Consider the following 16293-nt stretch of genomic DNA (forward strand, 5'->3'; position numbering starts at 1 on the left):
GGAAAGAAGACTGCATCATATGATCAAGGATCGAGTTCCTTTAAGATATCATTTTGTCGTTGCTTAAGCTACTCCTGATCTCTGGTTAGTATTTGTCTACTGCTACTTGATGACAAAATTTTATCCTTGATTCGGCTATCTCCTTGGCATTTGGACAGTGGTTCAAATCATCATTAAAGTCATTCACAAGTATCAAGCCTGATATTAACCATCCTCGCGCACTTGGATGCCCCATATATTTTCATGTGCTGAAGGACAAAAGGAAAAAATTGGAAGCTATATGAAGGAAAGGTACATTTGTGGGTTATTGTGAAAATTCCAAAGAATATAGAATATATATTCCTGGTTAGAGGAAGGTTGAAATTAGCAGGGATGTAACATTTGATGAAGATGTAGCTCTTGGAAAAGGCAGAGATCTTCCTCTGTCTCCTCCTCCCAAGGAAGAGAATGATGATTGGGGTATTCTAGATGTTCCTTCTATACCCGAGTCTGATACTGATGATGATCCCATGGAGCTTATGGATCTGTTAGATCCTCCTCCAAGTGATCCTCCTACAAGGAAGATACCACTTTGGCTCTGCGATACTTTACAAAATGCTGAAAGAAATGTTCCCATTCGTATATCATTCAGAGAAAGGAAGAAACCATGTAGGTATCAGGCATATGTTGCAGCTATGAGCACTATGATTCAAGTTGAACTGTCCTCATTCAAAGAAGTTGTAAAAGAACAAGTCTGGAAGGATGCTATGGCTGAGGAATGTGAATTGATTGTGAAAAATGATGTATGGGATGTTGTACCTAGACTGAATGGGAAGATCAAACATGGAAATGATGGCAGCATTGAGAAATACAAAGCAAGGTTTGTAGCTCAAGGATTATCTCAGAAAGAGGGAGAAGTTATGTTGCACGAAACTTCAAAGAACCCGGCGTTTCAAGCTGTACCCGTACTCGAAACTCCGAAACTTGGCTGAAACTCCTTTTAAATTGTCATATATGGGTCTTATTCCCTTTTTCTTGCAAGATAATGTGTTATTCACTTATATATATATATATATATATATATATGACGTTTCGACTGACATTTCAGCCAATGTTTCCATTTTTGGGAGGCGATGTTTCTAAACGTACCCGTTTCGGAAATTCTGAAACATTTCCGCGTTTCGTGCAACTTAGGGGAGAAGATTATGATGACATATTTGCTCTCCTGGCTCGATATACAACAATCCGTTCTATAGTTGCCCTTGCTACAAGTTAGGGATGGACTCTTCATCAGATGGATGTAAAGACCGCATTCCTTCATGGCATGTTACAGGAAGAAGTATATGTTGAACAACCACAGAGATTTGAAGTGGAAGATCGAAGAACACATGTTTGCAGGTTGAAGAAGGCATTGTATGGTTTAAAGCAAGCTCCCTATCCCTACAACCTACTGATCATTTTATTTTGATAATAATAAGAATTGTTCAAGGGTTTTCTCCATCTTGGGGTTTTTCCCTGGCTTGAGCCAATCATTGTGTTCTCTTGTCTTAGCTTGTCTTTTGCATTTACATTGGATATTCTTTCAGTCAATGGTAAATATAATTTGTAATGGAATAATAGAATTAATAATGCATTAATGAAGTGATTGACTTAAGCAAGGAACATGTTAATCCAAATTTAACACCTTGCCGTAGTGACTAGGCCACGGGATTGTTCAAGGAAGAGTGAGGGGTTTTTAAAGAGCTATTTCATAAATATGAAAGGCTAAACTAATAGCCTTGTCAAAGCCGAATATCTAGATGAATAAAGCAAGCTTCTGGGAACAATCTTTAAGGCCTAGAATAACTATTAAAAGGGTCTGAATTCTCTATGTCACCTCAAAGATCCGAAGTGTCAGTATACTTGTGTGGATAACTCAGAACATCTTGTGAAACCTTAATAGCTAGCAAAAAGATAGTTTATTGCATTGTAGTAGAGGAACCGAGACTCCCTCAAAATTTTGAGCATAAGTATGTTTGATAGGCTTGAATTAAAGCCTCTATCATCCAAAGGAACAATTATCCTGTACATAAAAAGGATCCAAGGCCGAACTTACAAGATTGACTCATCAACTATGTTTGGAGTAAATTTGCAGTCCTTACAGTGGCAGAGAAAATGGGACTTCTGAGGCAAATATTGGCAGTCCTGTAAACATATATTCATATATGCTGGGACTCGGGAGCTTAAACAATCACATTTGAAGACAATTTTGTGATCCCTATTCTTAGTATATATATATATATATATATATATATATATATATACATATATATATATACATATATATATATATACATATATATCAAAAGTTTGGATAGTAATCTGATCTTGAAGTCTCCTCAATGTTTGACAGTCTCCTCCCCTCCAAAATTAAAGCAAAAACACATCCTACAAATGTGTGTGCAATTTGCAAGAAATAGCAACAAGTCCAATAGAACACCAGTGTTTCAAATCAAAGGTATGTATAGCATACTCATTTATTAAATTGCTTATATGATTCTAGGACTTGAAAGTTTTCAATGTATCTAGGGATTATAGAACCCTAGATAGTTGATAGAGAAATTCTATCCTATTTCATATAGAAACCCTAGCTTTTGAGTTTATTGTTAGTCTAAGGTGAAATTGGAAACCATAGTAAGAATTGAATATGAACTTAAGGTTTGTATATTCTTGATAGTACTTGTCAATGATTGTTGTAAATACATAAAGAAATAAGGATAGTATTATTTCACGAAACTAAGTTTGTAGGAAGAAATAAGGAATCTTCAAAGAAAGGCTTATAAGGAGCTTTGCTTCAAATAAAATCCTACAAGGTTTGTAAAGGAAGAATCTCAAGGTATGTATAACGATTTGTAGCAAGATCTTTTTCATATTAAAAAATATAGTTATTTTGAAATTTGTTTTATATCACTAACTTTCTCATGTTTAGGTCTTCTTAATCATAAAGATTCTTGTTAAAGTGATTAATCATTAGATTGAGTCTACCCTTATCATACTATCTCTTGTTTGATATTTTTTGGTGAAATCCTAACCTTTAGGGTTCACTATAAATCCCTAGCCTCTTGATGGTTAGGGTATGTTGACAATGAAACCCTTAGCCTACTTAGGTTTTTTAGAAAATAAGAAAGGCAGAAATATTTTCTTATATAGATATTAATTGTGATTCTTTTATCTTTACGTTCTTTTATCTTTTAGTTCATCAAGCAATTACCAAAACAATAACACAAGGACAACAAATGTAGGCGGACAACTAGGGTAAAACCCATATCTAGGTGAAAACCCAGTCAACAATTCTTCCTTCAATAGTTTCTCCAGATAATCCAAAACTCTAGACCCATACAAAGATTCCCTCCACACCAAGTCAGCCCTTAATTCTTCTTGCAAATAATCCGTCACAAGCAACTTTGACCTAGCAACATCAGTAGTAGCTTCGACCTAGTAGCAACTTCAACCGAGCAAATGTAGCAGCAACAGCTTGAACCAAACTTGGAAGACTCCGATCTCCCTTGATATACCTCGGAATTGAGTGAAACCTTTCCCAAAATTTCGATTTTTAGCTCTTCTATCTTCCTCTAGAAACTCGCACGTATTTTCAACTTCTTTTCCAGCCCTTAGACAATTTCGCACTTTTCCAGCTTCCAGCTTTAGAGATCGAACTATGTGAGAGAGATTTTTGTTGGAAATACTAAGGGGGAGGAATCAATATTCCTCTTCAATTGTTACTTTTACCAGTTAGACCACTTATATTTAGAACACAAAATGAACAATAAGAATAAATACTTTTATTAATTTCTTCAATAAATCAAGTACAATATATGTAGGGCTCCAACCCTAGATGAAGACACTGATCTTCAATCTCCGAGGCTCCAACCTGTATGAACCAAGCACCAACTTGGACTTCCAAGGCTCCAACCTTGTCAATTATGAGGCACCAACCCTATATCTAGTTCAGGCTTCGACCTGGTTTCTTGAGGACTCCGACCCTCTAGGGCTCCAACCCTTAGCTTAACTTCGTCAAGATATGTTTGGTTGTACTTCACGACTCCCAATGCCTTCTTCAACGAGCCCTGTCAATCTTCAGCTATCCCTTCACTTAGTCTCCACGCCTGACAACCTTGTTCTTCACGTGAAGGTGTCTCCACTGTTCTTCATATCACCCAATCAATTTCTCCAAGTCACCTCATGATGACATCAGTGATGCATCATGGTATTCAATGTTATCTCCAAGATTACTTAAGGCTTCTAACAAAATATCTTCAATTTTCTTCAAGGTCACTTCACAAAATGTCTTCAAGCCAACTTTTAAGAGGTGTCTTCAACAATCCTTGCCCAACAAGATAAAACTCCTTAATAGGTGCTCCAAAACACTTCGTTGACTCCAATCCTTCTCCAAGATAAGACTCTTCAAATCTGCTTCTAAAACATACCTCAAATGCTGCTCTCACCAAGCTGTCACTAGTCAACTGAACCTTCACAAATGATTTCTGTTGACTGTTCAAAATCTGTAATAGAGCTGTAGCTTCGGTCTTCCACAGTAGTTGACCAACTTCAGGTGACTGTCCACTCTTTTTAGGTTGTTAATCCGAGCTTTAGAAGAAGGGTGAGCTTCAATTAGTTAACTGTCTTGAGCCATCCACACAAGACTGTGATATATGCCTTCTCCACAAGTTCGAGTTTGAGGGAATACAAATTTTAACCAAAAAAAATTAAGCTTTTAAGATCTTCTCGGCCTCCTTAAAAATCAAACATTCCACACTGTGATCTCCTGCAATTTCCGGATTCCTGTAGTGTGCCTTCCTGTAATTTTCGGATTCCTGAGGTGTGCCTGCAATTTCGGATTTCTGAAGTGTGCCTGCAATTTCGGATTTCTGAAGTGTGCCTGCAATTTCGGATTTCTGAAGTGCGCCTGCAATTTTTGGATTCTTGAGCCACAGTTTCAGAAAAAAATACACATTCTGAGCTACAATTATCTACCACAGAGCTGCTAAAAAGGATCCACTGTTTAAGATGTTGTTCAATAATAAATTCAAGCCCAAAACCAATTCTGATATGCCTCCTTTAATGTTCACGAGTTGTGAATAGTCGCTGCGTTTCCTGTGATGATCACTGAAAAAGATGAATGAAAATGAAGACGGATAACTGTATTTAAGTGTAGGTCAGCTAGCTTGTAGTTTCATATTTTTTACCTTAAAAATTCCTTATCTCATCAACCATTGGGAGTTTCGGGGCAAATGAAGGCTCGTTAGAAAGAGGAAAAAATCCTCTTTGAGATGATCTAGGGTTCATTTCGAAAGGATGCCTCCAAGGTGTCCAAATTTAATTGATTTTGTGACTGTGCATGAATTTTTTGTGCAGACAACCCTTATCATAGTGTGTCATCATCATGACTCCAAGCTCCTCATCATAATGTTCCTCATCATGGCGTGTCATCTAAGTTTTCCATGTGTTCATGGTGGCATTCATGTCATCAACCATGCATTATCCTTGGTAACTTCCAACCATGACATCATATGTCATCAAGTGATTCATTATAGTATCAGTGCAACATTCATGTCATCATATGTAATGTGTTGTCATCGTTCTTCAATAGAGCTAGTTAGGGCAAGGGCTTGTATATAAGGATTAGGGCTCCATACTTTGTCATTAGGATTAGGCATCCTTATCAATCAAGAAGGGCTTGTCATCATGAGCAAGGACATCATCATGGTTTTAGGGCTTTATCATCAAGAGCAAGGATATCATAATATGCATGAGACTATGGCATCTTCATGGTTAGTTCAAGGACATCTAGGGCACTATGATCAAAGGGAATCTAGGGCAACATCATAGCTCACAAGAATTTTCCATCACGAACAATGCGATGTTGACATCAATGACAATTTTGCCTAACAATTTTGAGATGCTCCAAATTTATTTGAACTTGTTGTATTTATAGCGGTTCTGTGAAGTCAAATTACTTGACTTGGGGCTGACTTGATCTTCTTGAGGCCGACTTGGTGTGGAGGAAACTAAATTCATTTTTGACTCAAAAATAATTATTTTTACATGATCTGAAAGCCCAAGAAGGGTCTCTTTAAATGTACAATGCTTCTAATGAATCAGAATAAATCCTAGAAGTCCTCAATGGGGACTTTGACCTAAAACATGATGACCCAAGCATGAAAACCATGCTTTAATAAGTAATAATAATAATAATAATAATAAAAATATTTTCTTCATTCTTTTGATAAGTACATCTCAAATACATTAATGAAGACCAAACCTAGTTACAAATTTCAACTGTTGATTTGGGGTAGCATCGGATGTGCTCTAGCCATGAAAATTGGTAGAGAGGCTAAAGCACATGAGATCTCCAAGACCTAGAAATGGTTTGGGCAAATTCTAACCAGCTTGGGAGATATTAAAATAATTAATATTTTTAATGGAGTTCCTAAGTCTAAACTTAGGAAAAATAAAATATTAATGGGTATTAATATAAAACTGGGTTAGAAGGTTCCAAAAGTCATGGATCGAGCCAAATCTAATCTTAGCCGTTGATTAGAGATTTAATTTAGGCCGTTGAAGAACCAACATGAAAAGTATAAGAAGAGGCTTGAGGGTCTGTTGGAGAACACACTAAGGGAGACCAGTGAGTTCGATTTCTGGAGCAGGGTTAGTTGAGAAATTCGAACTAGTGGTCTGGAGAGCAGCAAGATTCTTCAGTGACAATGCAGATACTAGCAGTAGTTACAGACTCAGGTTACAGATGCATTATACTGATCACAATTGATTCAGTATTTTTGGATGCTTTTCAGTTGTAGATGTTGCATTTGCAACAACAACAGATGAAGAGGGAGTTGTAGTGCAGAAGCAGTGTTGGCAGCAGTTTAGTAGGGTCAGCAACAACACATATGCAATGTATATTAGAGTTGTGTAGTGGTTGGTGGGCAATATGGCCAGACATCAGCGCGTGACAGGAGATGATACAGAGACAGGGTGCTACTACAGGGTGAGTAGTAGCACTAGAACACATTCCTCGCTAAGAAGGAGAATTTGTAGCATCGGATGTGTTCTAGCCTTGAAATTTTGTGGAGAGGCTAGAGTACATGAGATCTCCAAAACCCAGATATTGTTTCTGGAAATTCCGCCTAGAAATGACTTAATTAGATTATTAGCTAGTTTTTAAATATTTCCTAAGTCTAAACTTAGGGAATATGGTTAATTAATCATTATTAATTAAGTCAAAACGTGAATGATTTATAAACTCACACGAATCAACTGCAAGATGATCCTAGCCATCGATTATGTTTTAATCTTGGTCGTTAGTGCTCCAACAGAGGATTATAAGAGGAGGTCAATGTGGTGATGGAGAACACACTTGTGAGGTTTGATTTCATGAGTACATTGATTTCCAGAGTAGCAAAAATCAGTTGTCAGAGAGAGAACTAGTGAGATCGAAGCAGTGAGAGAGGGGCAGATATACTGAAGTCGGAGGAAGGTTTCCAGATCCGATGAGTGCATTTGCAGAGACACAAGCGAGCCACAGAGAGGCTGATGCTGGGGTAGCGCAGTAGCCTCTAGAGGCAAAGTCGATTTGCTGGGAGAGATTGATGTTTTCAGTTAACGAGTCCCAGAGTGTCATAGAAGCGTCTTTCTTGTCAGCAGAAGGTAGAACGAGTTCATCAGAGTCCGATCCGAGGCTAGACATCCAACCAACTACGCAGAGAAGCATAGAGGTTGACGCAGAGGCTCAGAGGGCCGAAATTCTGAAGGCAAGTTGTGCGGGGAGATTGCCTGTGTGGTGAGGAAAATTCCTCTCCAGATTTTTGTCAGTATTTCTCTGTAGGATTGTCAGTTTTGGCATCTAGTTGCACTCAAATTATTTTACTGCAGCATAATAATAAAACCCTTAGTTGCTGCACTGTTTTTTCCAACTTGGGTTTTTCCGGGGACTTTTGTCCAAAAATAACTGTGCTATTTTTGTGTGTGTGTGCTAGCATTTCTTCCCACGTTTATTCTTCCGCAGTTTTCTTTGTGTAGGTTGCAGTGTGATTTATTCAGTATTTGTTGTGGCAAACAATAAATAATTTGTTAAATTAAATTAACAATTAGGAGAATAATTTCCAGTTGCGGCAATAGGATTCCAGTATTGGAATTTTCACACTCTGTGTCTCGTGTCTTGTGTCATCATGTCATGTGACTTAGGTTGCATCCAGTTCAAAACCAATGTTAACTAAACAAATCTCAAAACAAGAAACTAAGATCTTTAAGCTAGACAATTTTCAACAGATGATAGGAAATTTAGCTAAAAGCATTCAAAAAAGTTGTCAAACTCCAATATGCCTTCACTAGTTACCTTCAGAAAAATAAATTCTAGAAGACTGACTGCCTTTTCAGGTTAAAAATTTAAACGGAAACTTCAAGAAAAGAAAAACTGAAAAGTAGATACACTTTACCCGCAAAACATGTTCAATATGAAATTCTCTGAATTTTGCTTTTAACTCCTTTGCTTCTTTGCTCAATTCAACAATGTTTTCATTTCTTGTCTTCCATATATCCTGGACCTAGACATCATAGATATATCAAGTCATTTAAGTGTCATTTACTTCTAGCAAACTTCAGACGTTAAAGTTGATGTGCTACAGTGAAATGCAAAATGCTAGTTGGAGCAGTGTGGAACAATCAGTTTCAGCGTTTATAAGACTTCTGTAGGCTCTTGGCCAAAAGCCTCTGTGGAGGCAATTATCTGATGTCCTATTTAATTATATTGAAAAATTCCAATTCATTTGTTTAAAATTATCTGCTTTAATGCCAAAGCTTGTAATAACCATGGCATCTACATAATCATTAAATGTATTACTGTGACCATTTAAACTTTTCATTCCACACACTGTTCACTCTTAACACAGTGTGATACACTAACATGGTGGAGAACAGATCGTTCGAACAAATTTTAATATCTAATGGAAGTATAACCTAGAGAACAGAACCAAGTAAAGCAATGTAAATGTGCCCATTGTCTATGGCCATACCCATCTAAGAGATAATTAAATTGAAACTCAATGGATAGAAGACCAATGTCACATGGTTCAGGTTCGAGTTCGGGTTCGACAATGATTTGGTTTGGTTTGAGTTCGAATTTTTTAATGAGGTTCGCCATTAGGTTTGTCTATATATATAAACATATATTAATTTAAAATGAATTATAGGATAAAATAGTAACAAATCAACATTAATAAACATAAAATATGCTATCACAAACTTGGAAACTGCAAGGCTAAAATACAAGCTTGAGTTGTGACATGAAGTTATGAGTTTTGATCTATATGGACTTGGTCATTGGCTATGAGGTTCAATGAGGTTCGTCGAACCTCAAAACATTTTTGAGGTTCGCCAAAATTTGAACCTCAAGGTTAAAGTTCGACGAACCTTGTGACATAGTAGAAGACGACAAAGTAAAACAATTCACTATATTCATTTCAAAGTTCACAGGAAAAGGAATATGATGCAATTTTATCAATAACAGCTCCCCTCTACAGGTGCTCATCTTCACACAAAATAAACATCATAGCATCCATACTTAAAAAAGAATGTTCACGGTGCTAAGAAGATTATTCCAGAGACAGGGAGGATGCTAAAACATTAACCTGAATACATGCATGCACCTGGAAACCTTCTTGGATTGCCAAAGTTACCAAGGTTATTTTTACATAGCATATTTAAATAAGGGCCATATGGATGTTGTTGCAGACATGTTACAGTCTTCAGTATTCTAGAGTCTAGACCAGCTTACTACACAAATATGTACACAATATGGCATATTAACTGCTGGACAATAAAATTTCTTGTTATATGTCGACAATTTGTAGAAAAGAACCCATTCAACATTACAAGCATGCATCCTTTTGCTGCACTTTGTGTAAGAAAAAAAATATATCTTATTTTAAGAATCAAGACAGGACAAAGAAGAAAGACAGGGAAGAGATATAGATAGAAACCTGCATGCAGACAAGATTGGAATCGCCACGCACATGAATACAATCAATTCCCTTATCCAGACAAACTTTCAATCCACGAATAAGAGCCCGATATTCAGCGACATTGTTTGTGGCCACACCCACACCTTCCTTCAGTGTATATGCCTGTATAGATGTACATCACATTCATCTGAGAAATACTTGCTCTGCTCTATTTCCACATAATCTCAAATCTAATGAAGAGATGGTGGAATTTTCAAACTATCAGTGCATGAAGAAAAATAACAAATTCTGAATGACAATACCACTGAACCATCTGGATAGCGCAGAACTGCTCCAGCACCTGCTTTGCCTGGGTTTCCCTTTGACGCACCATCAAACTCAAGGCGATAAAGACCCTGATCATCATAAATGACAGGTCAAATCTACAAAAGGTATGCTGAAATGCAATGTAATCCCATAGGATAATATGCAGAGCAACAACAGAAAAACACAGAACTCTACAAATTGACTAGTGCAGAGTAATTTAACTGAAAGTTGAACATGGAATAGAGTCCAGAAAAATAGTAACTCTGTATGCGTGGCCAAAAAGAGCATGGTGCAGACCATGAAATAAGAGCAACGTAAAAGATAAGATATTAGATCACTTTTCTTCACCACAGAAATTGACATTCACATGCAAAATCATCAGTTGCAAATAATTGCTGGAAAATTTGATACTCTCCCATGAAATATTCCATAAAACTAATATGTATAATGAGACTGTTCATTGTTTACATAAAATAGAATATTAAGGATACAAAGAACAGCAAGGAATGTGAACTAAAACCTACCACATAATCTCACAAGAACATGCATGATACCAGTTCAGCCAACAGATATCCGACTATAAGAAACACTGCCAAAATATAGCAATTAAGCCCAAAAGATCTCCAATGAAAGCAAGAATTTCAAAATGGAGCTAGCATCTGCAGACTGCAACTCTATAAACAACCCAAAGAAGATGTAAGCCAAGGGCAGAAAATCAATGCCATGAGGTCAATGCAAAATTCATAAGCAAACCAAGATAGTGATGATCACAACCACCTTAATATCTTTTAGTCCCATACCAATGCCCATGCCCAGAACTGTAGCCTAAACACAACATTAAACTTAGCACTCATTTGACATTTTTTGACATTTTGCAGTTCAACTTGAATCATCAAATTCTTTCTTAAATTTTATTTTTCTTTGAGGGCATAGGCAATGCTAGTTCTCAGCAGCCTCTTCACTCGTTCAAGGCATCAGTGATCAACATTTCTATAGACTGTATCCCTCCGTTCAAATATCCTCTGGAGTCCTGGAAACCTCTAGCCACCTCCAAATTCCTAAATGGGAGATCAGTTGGGTAGTGACAAAAGTGATATAACAACAAGATATCCCAGTCACTTGGATCAGCCCACACTCTTGGCCCTAAGATGGCCTTCTATTATGATAGCTGTTGAAATTTCTAAGTCTAACATGTTAGAAATTTTCCTGCACTATCTGGTTTATTTCTCCTACTTGTTTACTTACTGAACAAGTTATTTAACCATATAAATACTGAAATAAACTCAATGCAGTCTCAACCATTTATTGATCATCAACTGAAAAAAATAGACAAACACACAAGGGACACCGTTATTTTTGACAATCGTCCCCAGAAAAACCCAACTTGTGAAAACCGGTGCAACAGTTCTGAGGGCTTTATTATTAAGCATATTTTCTTGAGTACAACTGGGTGCCAAACTGGCTCACCCGAGAGAGAAATCTATCTGGCAGTAATACCTCTCTTCGGAAGCAGATATTCTGAAAGTCTGCTCCACGAAACTCTCTCCAACGCCTCTTTGAGGCTCTGTGTCAGCCTAAAACCCTCTTTGTCAGCCCTCTGATGCTCTGGGCAGCCTTTCTGGCCCCCCTTTGCATCACCTCTGCAGCCTCTACATCACTCACACAAGCCCTCTGCGCAGTCACTACGTGGCTCCAGCCTCCAGCTGGCTCTGTGTTTGCCTCTCTGCCTCTGCGTTGGTCTTCCAACACTATCTCTACCTCTCTGCTATGCACTCATTGCCTTCGCTGCAACTTTGATCACTGGTTTGATTTCTCTTAGCAAACCCCGCTCTAGAATATTGAACTGACTGATCAATCTGGTGTATCTCCAACTGACACTCAAGCCTCCTCTTATACTTTTTTTGTTGAGCCTTCAACAACCGAGATTACATCTCTAATCAACGACTAAGATTAGATTTGGCTTGATCCATGTCATTTAGAACCTTCTAACCCAGTTTTATATTAATACCCATTAATATTTTTATTTTCCTAAGTTTAGACTTAGGAACCCATTAAAAATATTAATTATTTTAATATCTCTCTCACCAGGTAGAATGTTGATTTGGGGTAGTATCAAATGTGCTCTAGCCACGAAATTTGGTGGAGAGGTTGGGGCACATAAGATCTCCAATACCCAGAAAGGGTTTCGGCAGATTCTAAACAGATAAGGAGATATTAAAATAATTAATATTTTTAATGGAGTCCCTAAGTCTAAACTTAGGGACAATAAAATATTAATGTGTATTAATATGAATCTGTGTTAGAATGGTCCAAAAGGCATGGATTAAGCCAGATCTAATATTAGCCGTTGATTAGGGACTTAATCTTGGCCGTTGAGATGTCAACAGAAAAAGTATAAGAGGAGGTTTGAGGGGCACTTGAAGAACATACTGAGGGAGACTAGTCAGTTCAATTTTTGTAGCGGGGTTTGCTGACAAATTGAACCAGTGGCATGGAGAGTAGTCAGGAGGCAACAAGTACGGAACAAAGAGATGGGAGATCAGTGCAGAAGAGGTAGACACAGAGCCAGAGGAAGCCACGCAGAGGCAGCAGAGACTGCGCAGAGATAGACGGGCTTGCATCATCCACGCAGAGGCTGTAGGAGTGACGCAGAAGCCCAGAGGGGCTGCATAGAGCCTCAGTTGGCTGACGCAGAGGGTTTCAGGATGTAGCAGAGGCCAATAGGGCCTATGCTAGGTTTAGAAAAGTGTTGGAAATTTGTCTATCTGTGGGTAAGCCAGTTTGGCACCCTGTTGTACAAGAAAATTGCTGAATAATAAAATCCTTCCTTGCTGCACCGGTTTTCCCACATTGGGTTTTTTCGGGGACATTAGTCCAAAATAACTGTGTCAATGTGTGCATATGTTTATTTGTGTATTACGGTGTGATATCTGCAGCAGTATTTATTTTAATATTTGTTGAAGTAATTTCATGAATAACTTATGATGAAATAAGTAGGAAAAATAAATCAGTTGCTGCAACAATAGAATTTTCACATGGTATCAAAGCAAGTAATCAGAGACAGAAAGGGAAAATCAGTTATGGGTCGAGACCACGATGCAGAGGCATTGACCTTAGGGCACTCATCCAGATTTTCAGAAGATTGCACAGGAGAGAGAGATTTCAATATCTCTATGTTGGCTTCCAGGTTGGAAGAAGTGGTGTGCATGACTAGTGCTGCATCATCAGAAGTATGGTATATAGACAGTGGAGCCTCATGGCATATGACGGGAATTAGGGAGTGTTTCTCAGAATATCGAGAAGAGAAGATGAACTTTCATATCACCATAGGGAACAAGGCAAAGTGTACTCCAGTAGGAAAGGGTACCATAGTTTTTTAGACAGAATCGAGAGAGCGGTTTTGTGCCACAAATGTGCTGCATGTGCCAGGATTGGGGATGAACTTACTTTCTGTGTCACAACTACAAGGCAAGGGCTATGACGTCTACTTCATCAAGGAAAAGGTATATGTCAAACACCCGAGCTGGAAAAAGAAAGTGTAGATCGGGATCAAAAGTAATCGGTTGTACAGATTACAACTAGAATCTCTAATGGCACTAATAGGCAGTCATGGGGACAAAGACTTGAACGAACTATGGCACAGAAGGATGGGTCACTTGCACCATGGAGCTCTGAGAATTTTCAGGAGCACTATAACAGGAGTTCCGGATCTGAGTACGGAATAAGATGATGTATGCAGGGGATGCGCTCTAGGAAAGTATGCCAAGGTGGCATTTCCTAGGAGCAACCACAGGGCCAAGAATGTACTAAGATTGATAAACTTAGATATTTGTGGACCTATGTCCGTCAAAGCACTCAACGGTGCCAAGTATTTCCTTACCTTCATTGATGACCACTCGAAGAAAACTTGGATCTATTTTCTGAAAACCAAGGATGAGGTTTTTTGTCGATTAAAGAAGAAGGCTCTAGTGGAGAATCTGATAGGTAAGAAAATAAAAGTCTTGCGCTCAGATAATGGTGGAGAATATGTCGATAAGGACTTCACTGATTATTGCGCTAAGGAGGGCATCAGAAGATAGTAGATAGCTCCCTACAATCCAGAGTAGAATGAGGTGGCAGAAAGGAAAAACATGACTATTGTAGAAGTAGCTAGGGCCATGCTGTATGATCAAGATATGCCAAAATTCTTGTGGGCAGAAGCATGCAACACAATTGTCTACGTTCAGAACAAGACTCCTCATCGGGCATTGGGCAAGATTACTCTAAAGAAAGCCTTCACTGGGAAGACACCTGAAGTCAGTCATTTCAGGATATTTGGGAATTTGGCATATTGTTGCATATCCAAAGAAAAGAGGAAGAAGTTGGATTAGACTGCAGAAAAGGGGTATCTGGCAGGATGTAGCGAGAACGCTAAGGCATATAGGATCTATCTTCCAGAGAGCAAGAAGGTAGTAGTACGACGAGATGTAAAGTTCATGGAGGACAGAGCTTTCAAAAGATCTCGCGAAATGCCTTTCAAGGAGAAGTCGAAAGAGGATCCGTTGGTCATGCCTCTTCAACCAACGAAAGTGAAGAATCCTTCCTCAAATCAGGAAGATTTTCAGGATGAGGAAGAGGAGCGAACAAAAGCACCTGTTGACAGATGAAGAACCAACAGGGAATTTCGTCAGATTCTGCGTGATGTAGAAAACTTCATTAGAGAGCCAAGGAACAATAAAAGGGAGCGAAAACAACCAGACAGGTATTAGGCATTAGTAGCTCAAGATGGAGAGCCTGCCAGCTTCAAGGAGGCAGCTCAACATCAGGTCTGGCTAGATGCAATGGTGGAAGAGTATAACTCCATAATGGTAAACGATGTCTGGAAGCTGGTGTCAAGGCCTCAAGACAGATCTGTGGTAGGTTCAAGATGGACCTACAAGATCAAATATGTTGTGGACGACAGTATTGAAAAATACAAGGCCAGGTTTGTGGCTAAGGGGTATGCTCAAAAGGAAGGGATTGACTATGAGGAAACCTTCACCCCGATAGCCAGGTATACATCTATTAGGACCATGATATCTCTTGCAGCGCAGATGGGATGGTAGATCTATCAGATGGATGTCAAGACAACATTTCTGAATGGGGTAATAGAAGAAGTATACATTGAACAACCAGAGGGCTTTGAAACTCATGGGAAGAAGTCTCATGTATGTAGACTGAAGAAAGCCTTGTATGGGTTGAAGTACGCACCAAGAGCGTGGTATGGTCGAATAGATGGCTATTTGCAGAAGATGGGGTTTGTCAAGAGTGACACGGATCTGAATCTCTACTATCTGGTCGTAGAGAGCGAGCCACTTATCTTAGTATTATATGTGGATGATCTCTTCCTGATAGGATCATCCAGACTCATTGAGGACTGCAAGAAAAATCTAGCCACAAAGTTCGATATGAAGGATCTGCGATGAATGCACTATTTCCTATGGTTGGAAGTTTGGCAGCAGAAAGGTGAAATCTTCCTTGGGCAAGGAAGGTATGCTACAGAAATCTTGAAAAGGTTCGGGATGGGAGACTGTGGACATATGGCTATGCCAATGGTCACCAACTGGAAGAAGATTGATGAATCAAAAGACAAGGATGTCGATACCACCCTATACAGACAACTCATAGGGTCCCTGATGTATCTAGTCAATACCAGGCCAAATATTTGCTATTCTGTCAACGCCCTCAATCAGTTCCTGGTGGAACCAAAGAGGGCTCACTGGGGCAGCAACCAAGCACGTTCTCAGGGATTTACAAGGAACAATTGATTATGGGCTCTTGTACTACAAAGGGAAGGATATCAGGTTGAGTGGATTTACTGATGCAGATTGGGCAGGAAGTTCAGTGGATCGGAAAAGTACCTCTGGGTACTGTTTCAACATTGGATCAGGAATAACCTCCTGGTGTAGTAGGAAACAAAGTCTGTGGCTCTGAGCTCGTTTGAGGTAGAATATATGGCAGCTAGCATAGCTTCATGTGAGGCCATATGGCT

The 16293-nt window shown here is 38.7% G+C and overlaps 1 protein-coding gene across 1 annotated transcript in view; it reads right to left on the reverse strand.

The window, feature by feature from the left end:
• Positions 1-16293, reverse strand: part of LOC149158919 (uncharacterized) — a 95529-nt gene that overhangs the window by 23261 nt on the left and 55975 nt on the right. Inside the window, exons 3-5 of the mRNA XM_089434131.1 lie at positions 10280-10372; positions 9996-10139; positions 8454-8561 (exon numbers count right to left, since the gene is read on the reverse strand). Of these exons, the coding sequence (XP_089290257.1) occupies positions 8454-8561; positions 9996-10139; positions 10280-10372 (345 nt within the window). The remainder of the gene's footprint in view (positions 1-8453; positions 8562-9995; positions 10140-10279; positions 10373-16293) is intronic.

This window comes from Pinus tabuliformis, chromosome 5_2 (assembly GCF_031772625.1).
Source record: "Pinus tabuliformis cultivar Carrire ecotype Pingquan chromosome 5_2, CPIR1, whole genome shotgun sequence".
NCBI lineage: Eukaryota > Viridiplantae > Streptophyta > Pinopsida > Pinales > Pinaceae > Pinus > Pinus tabuliformis.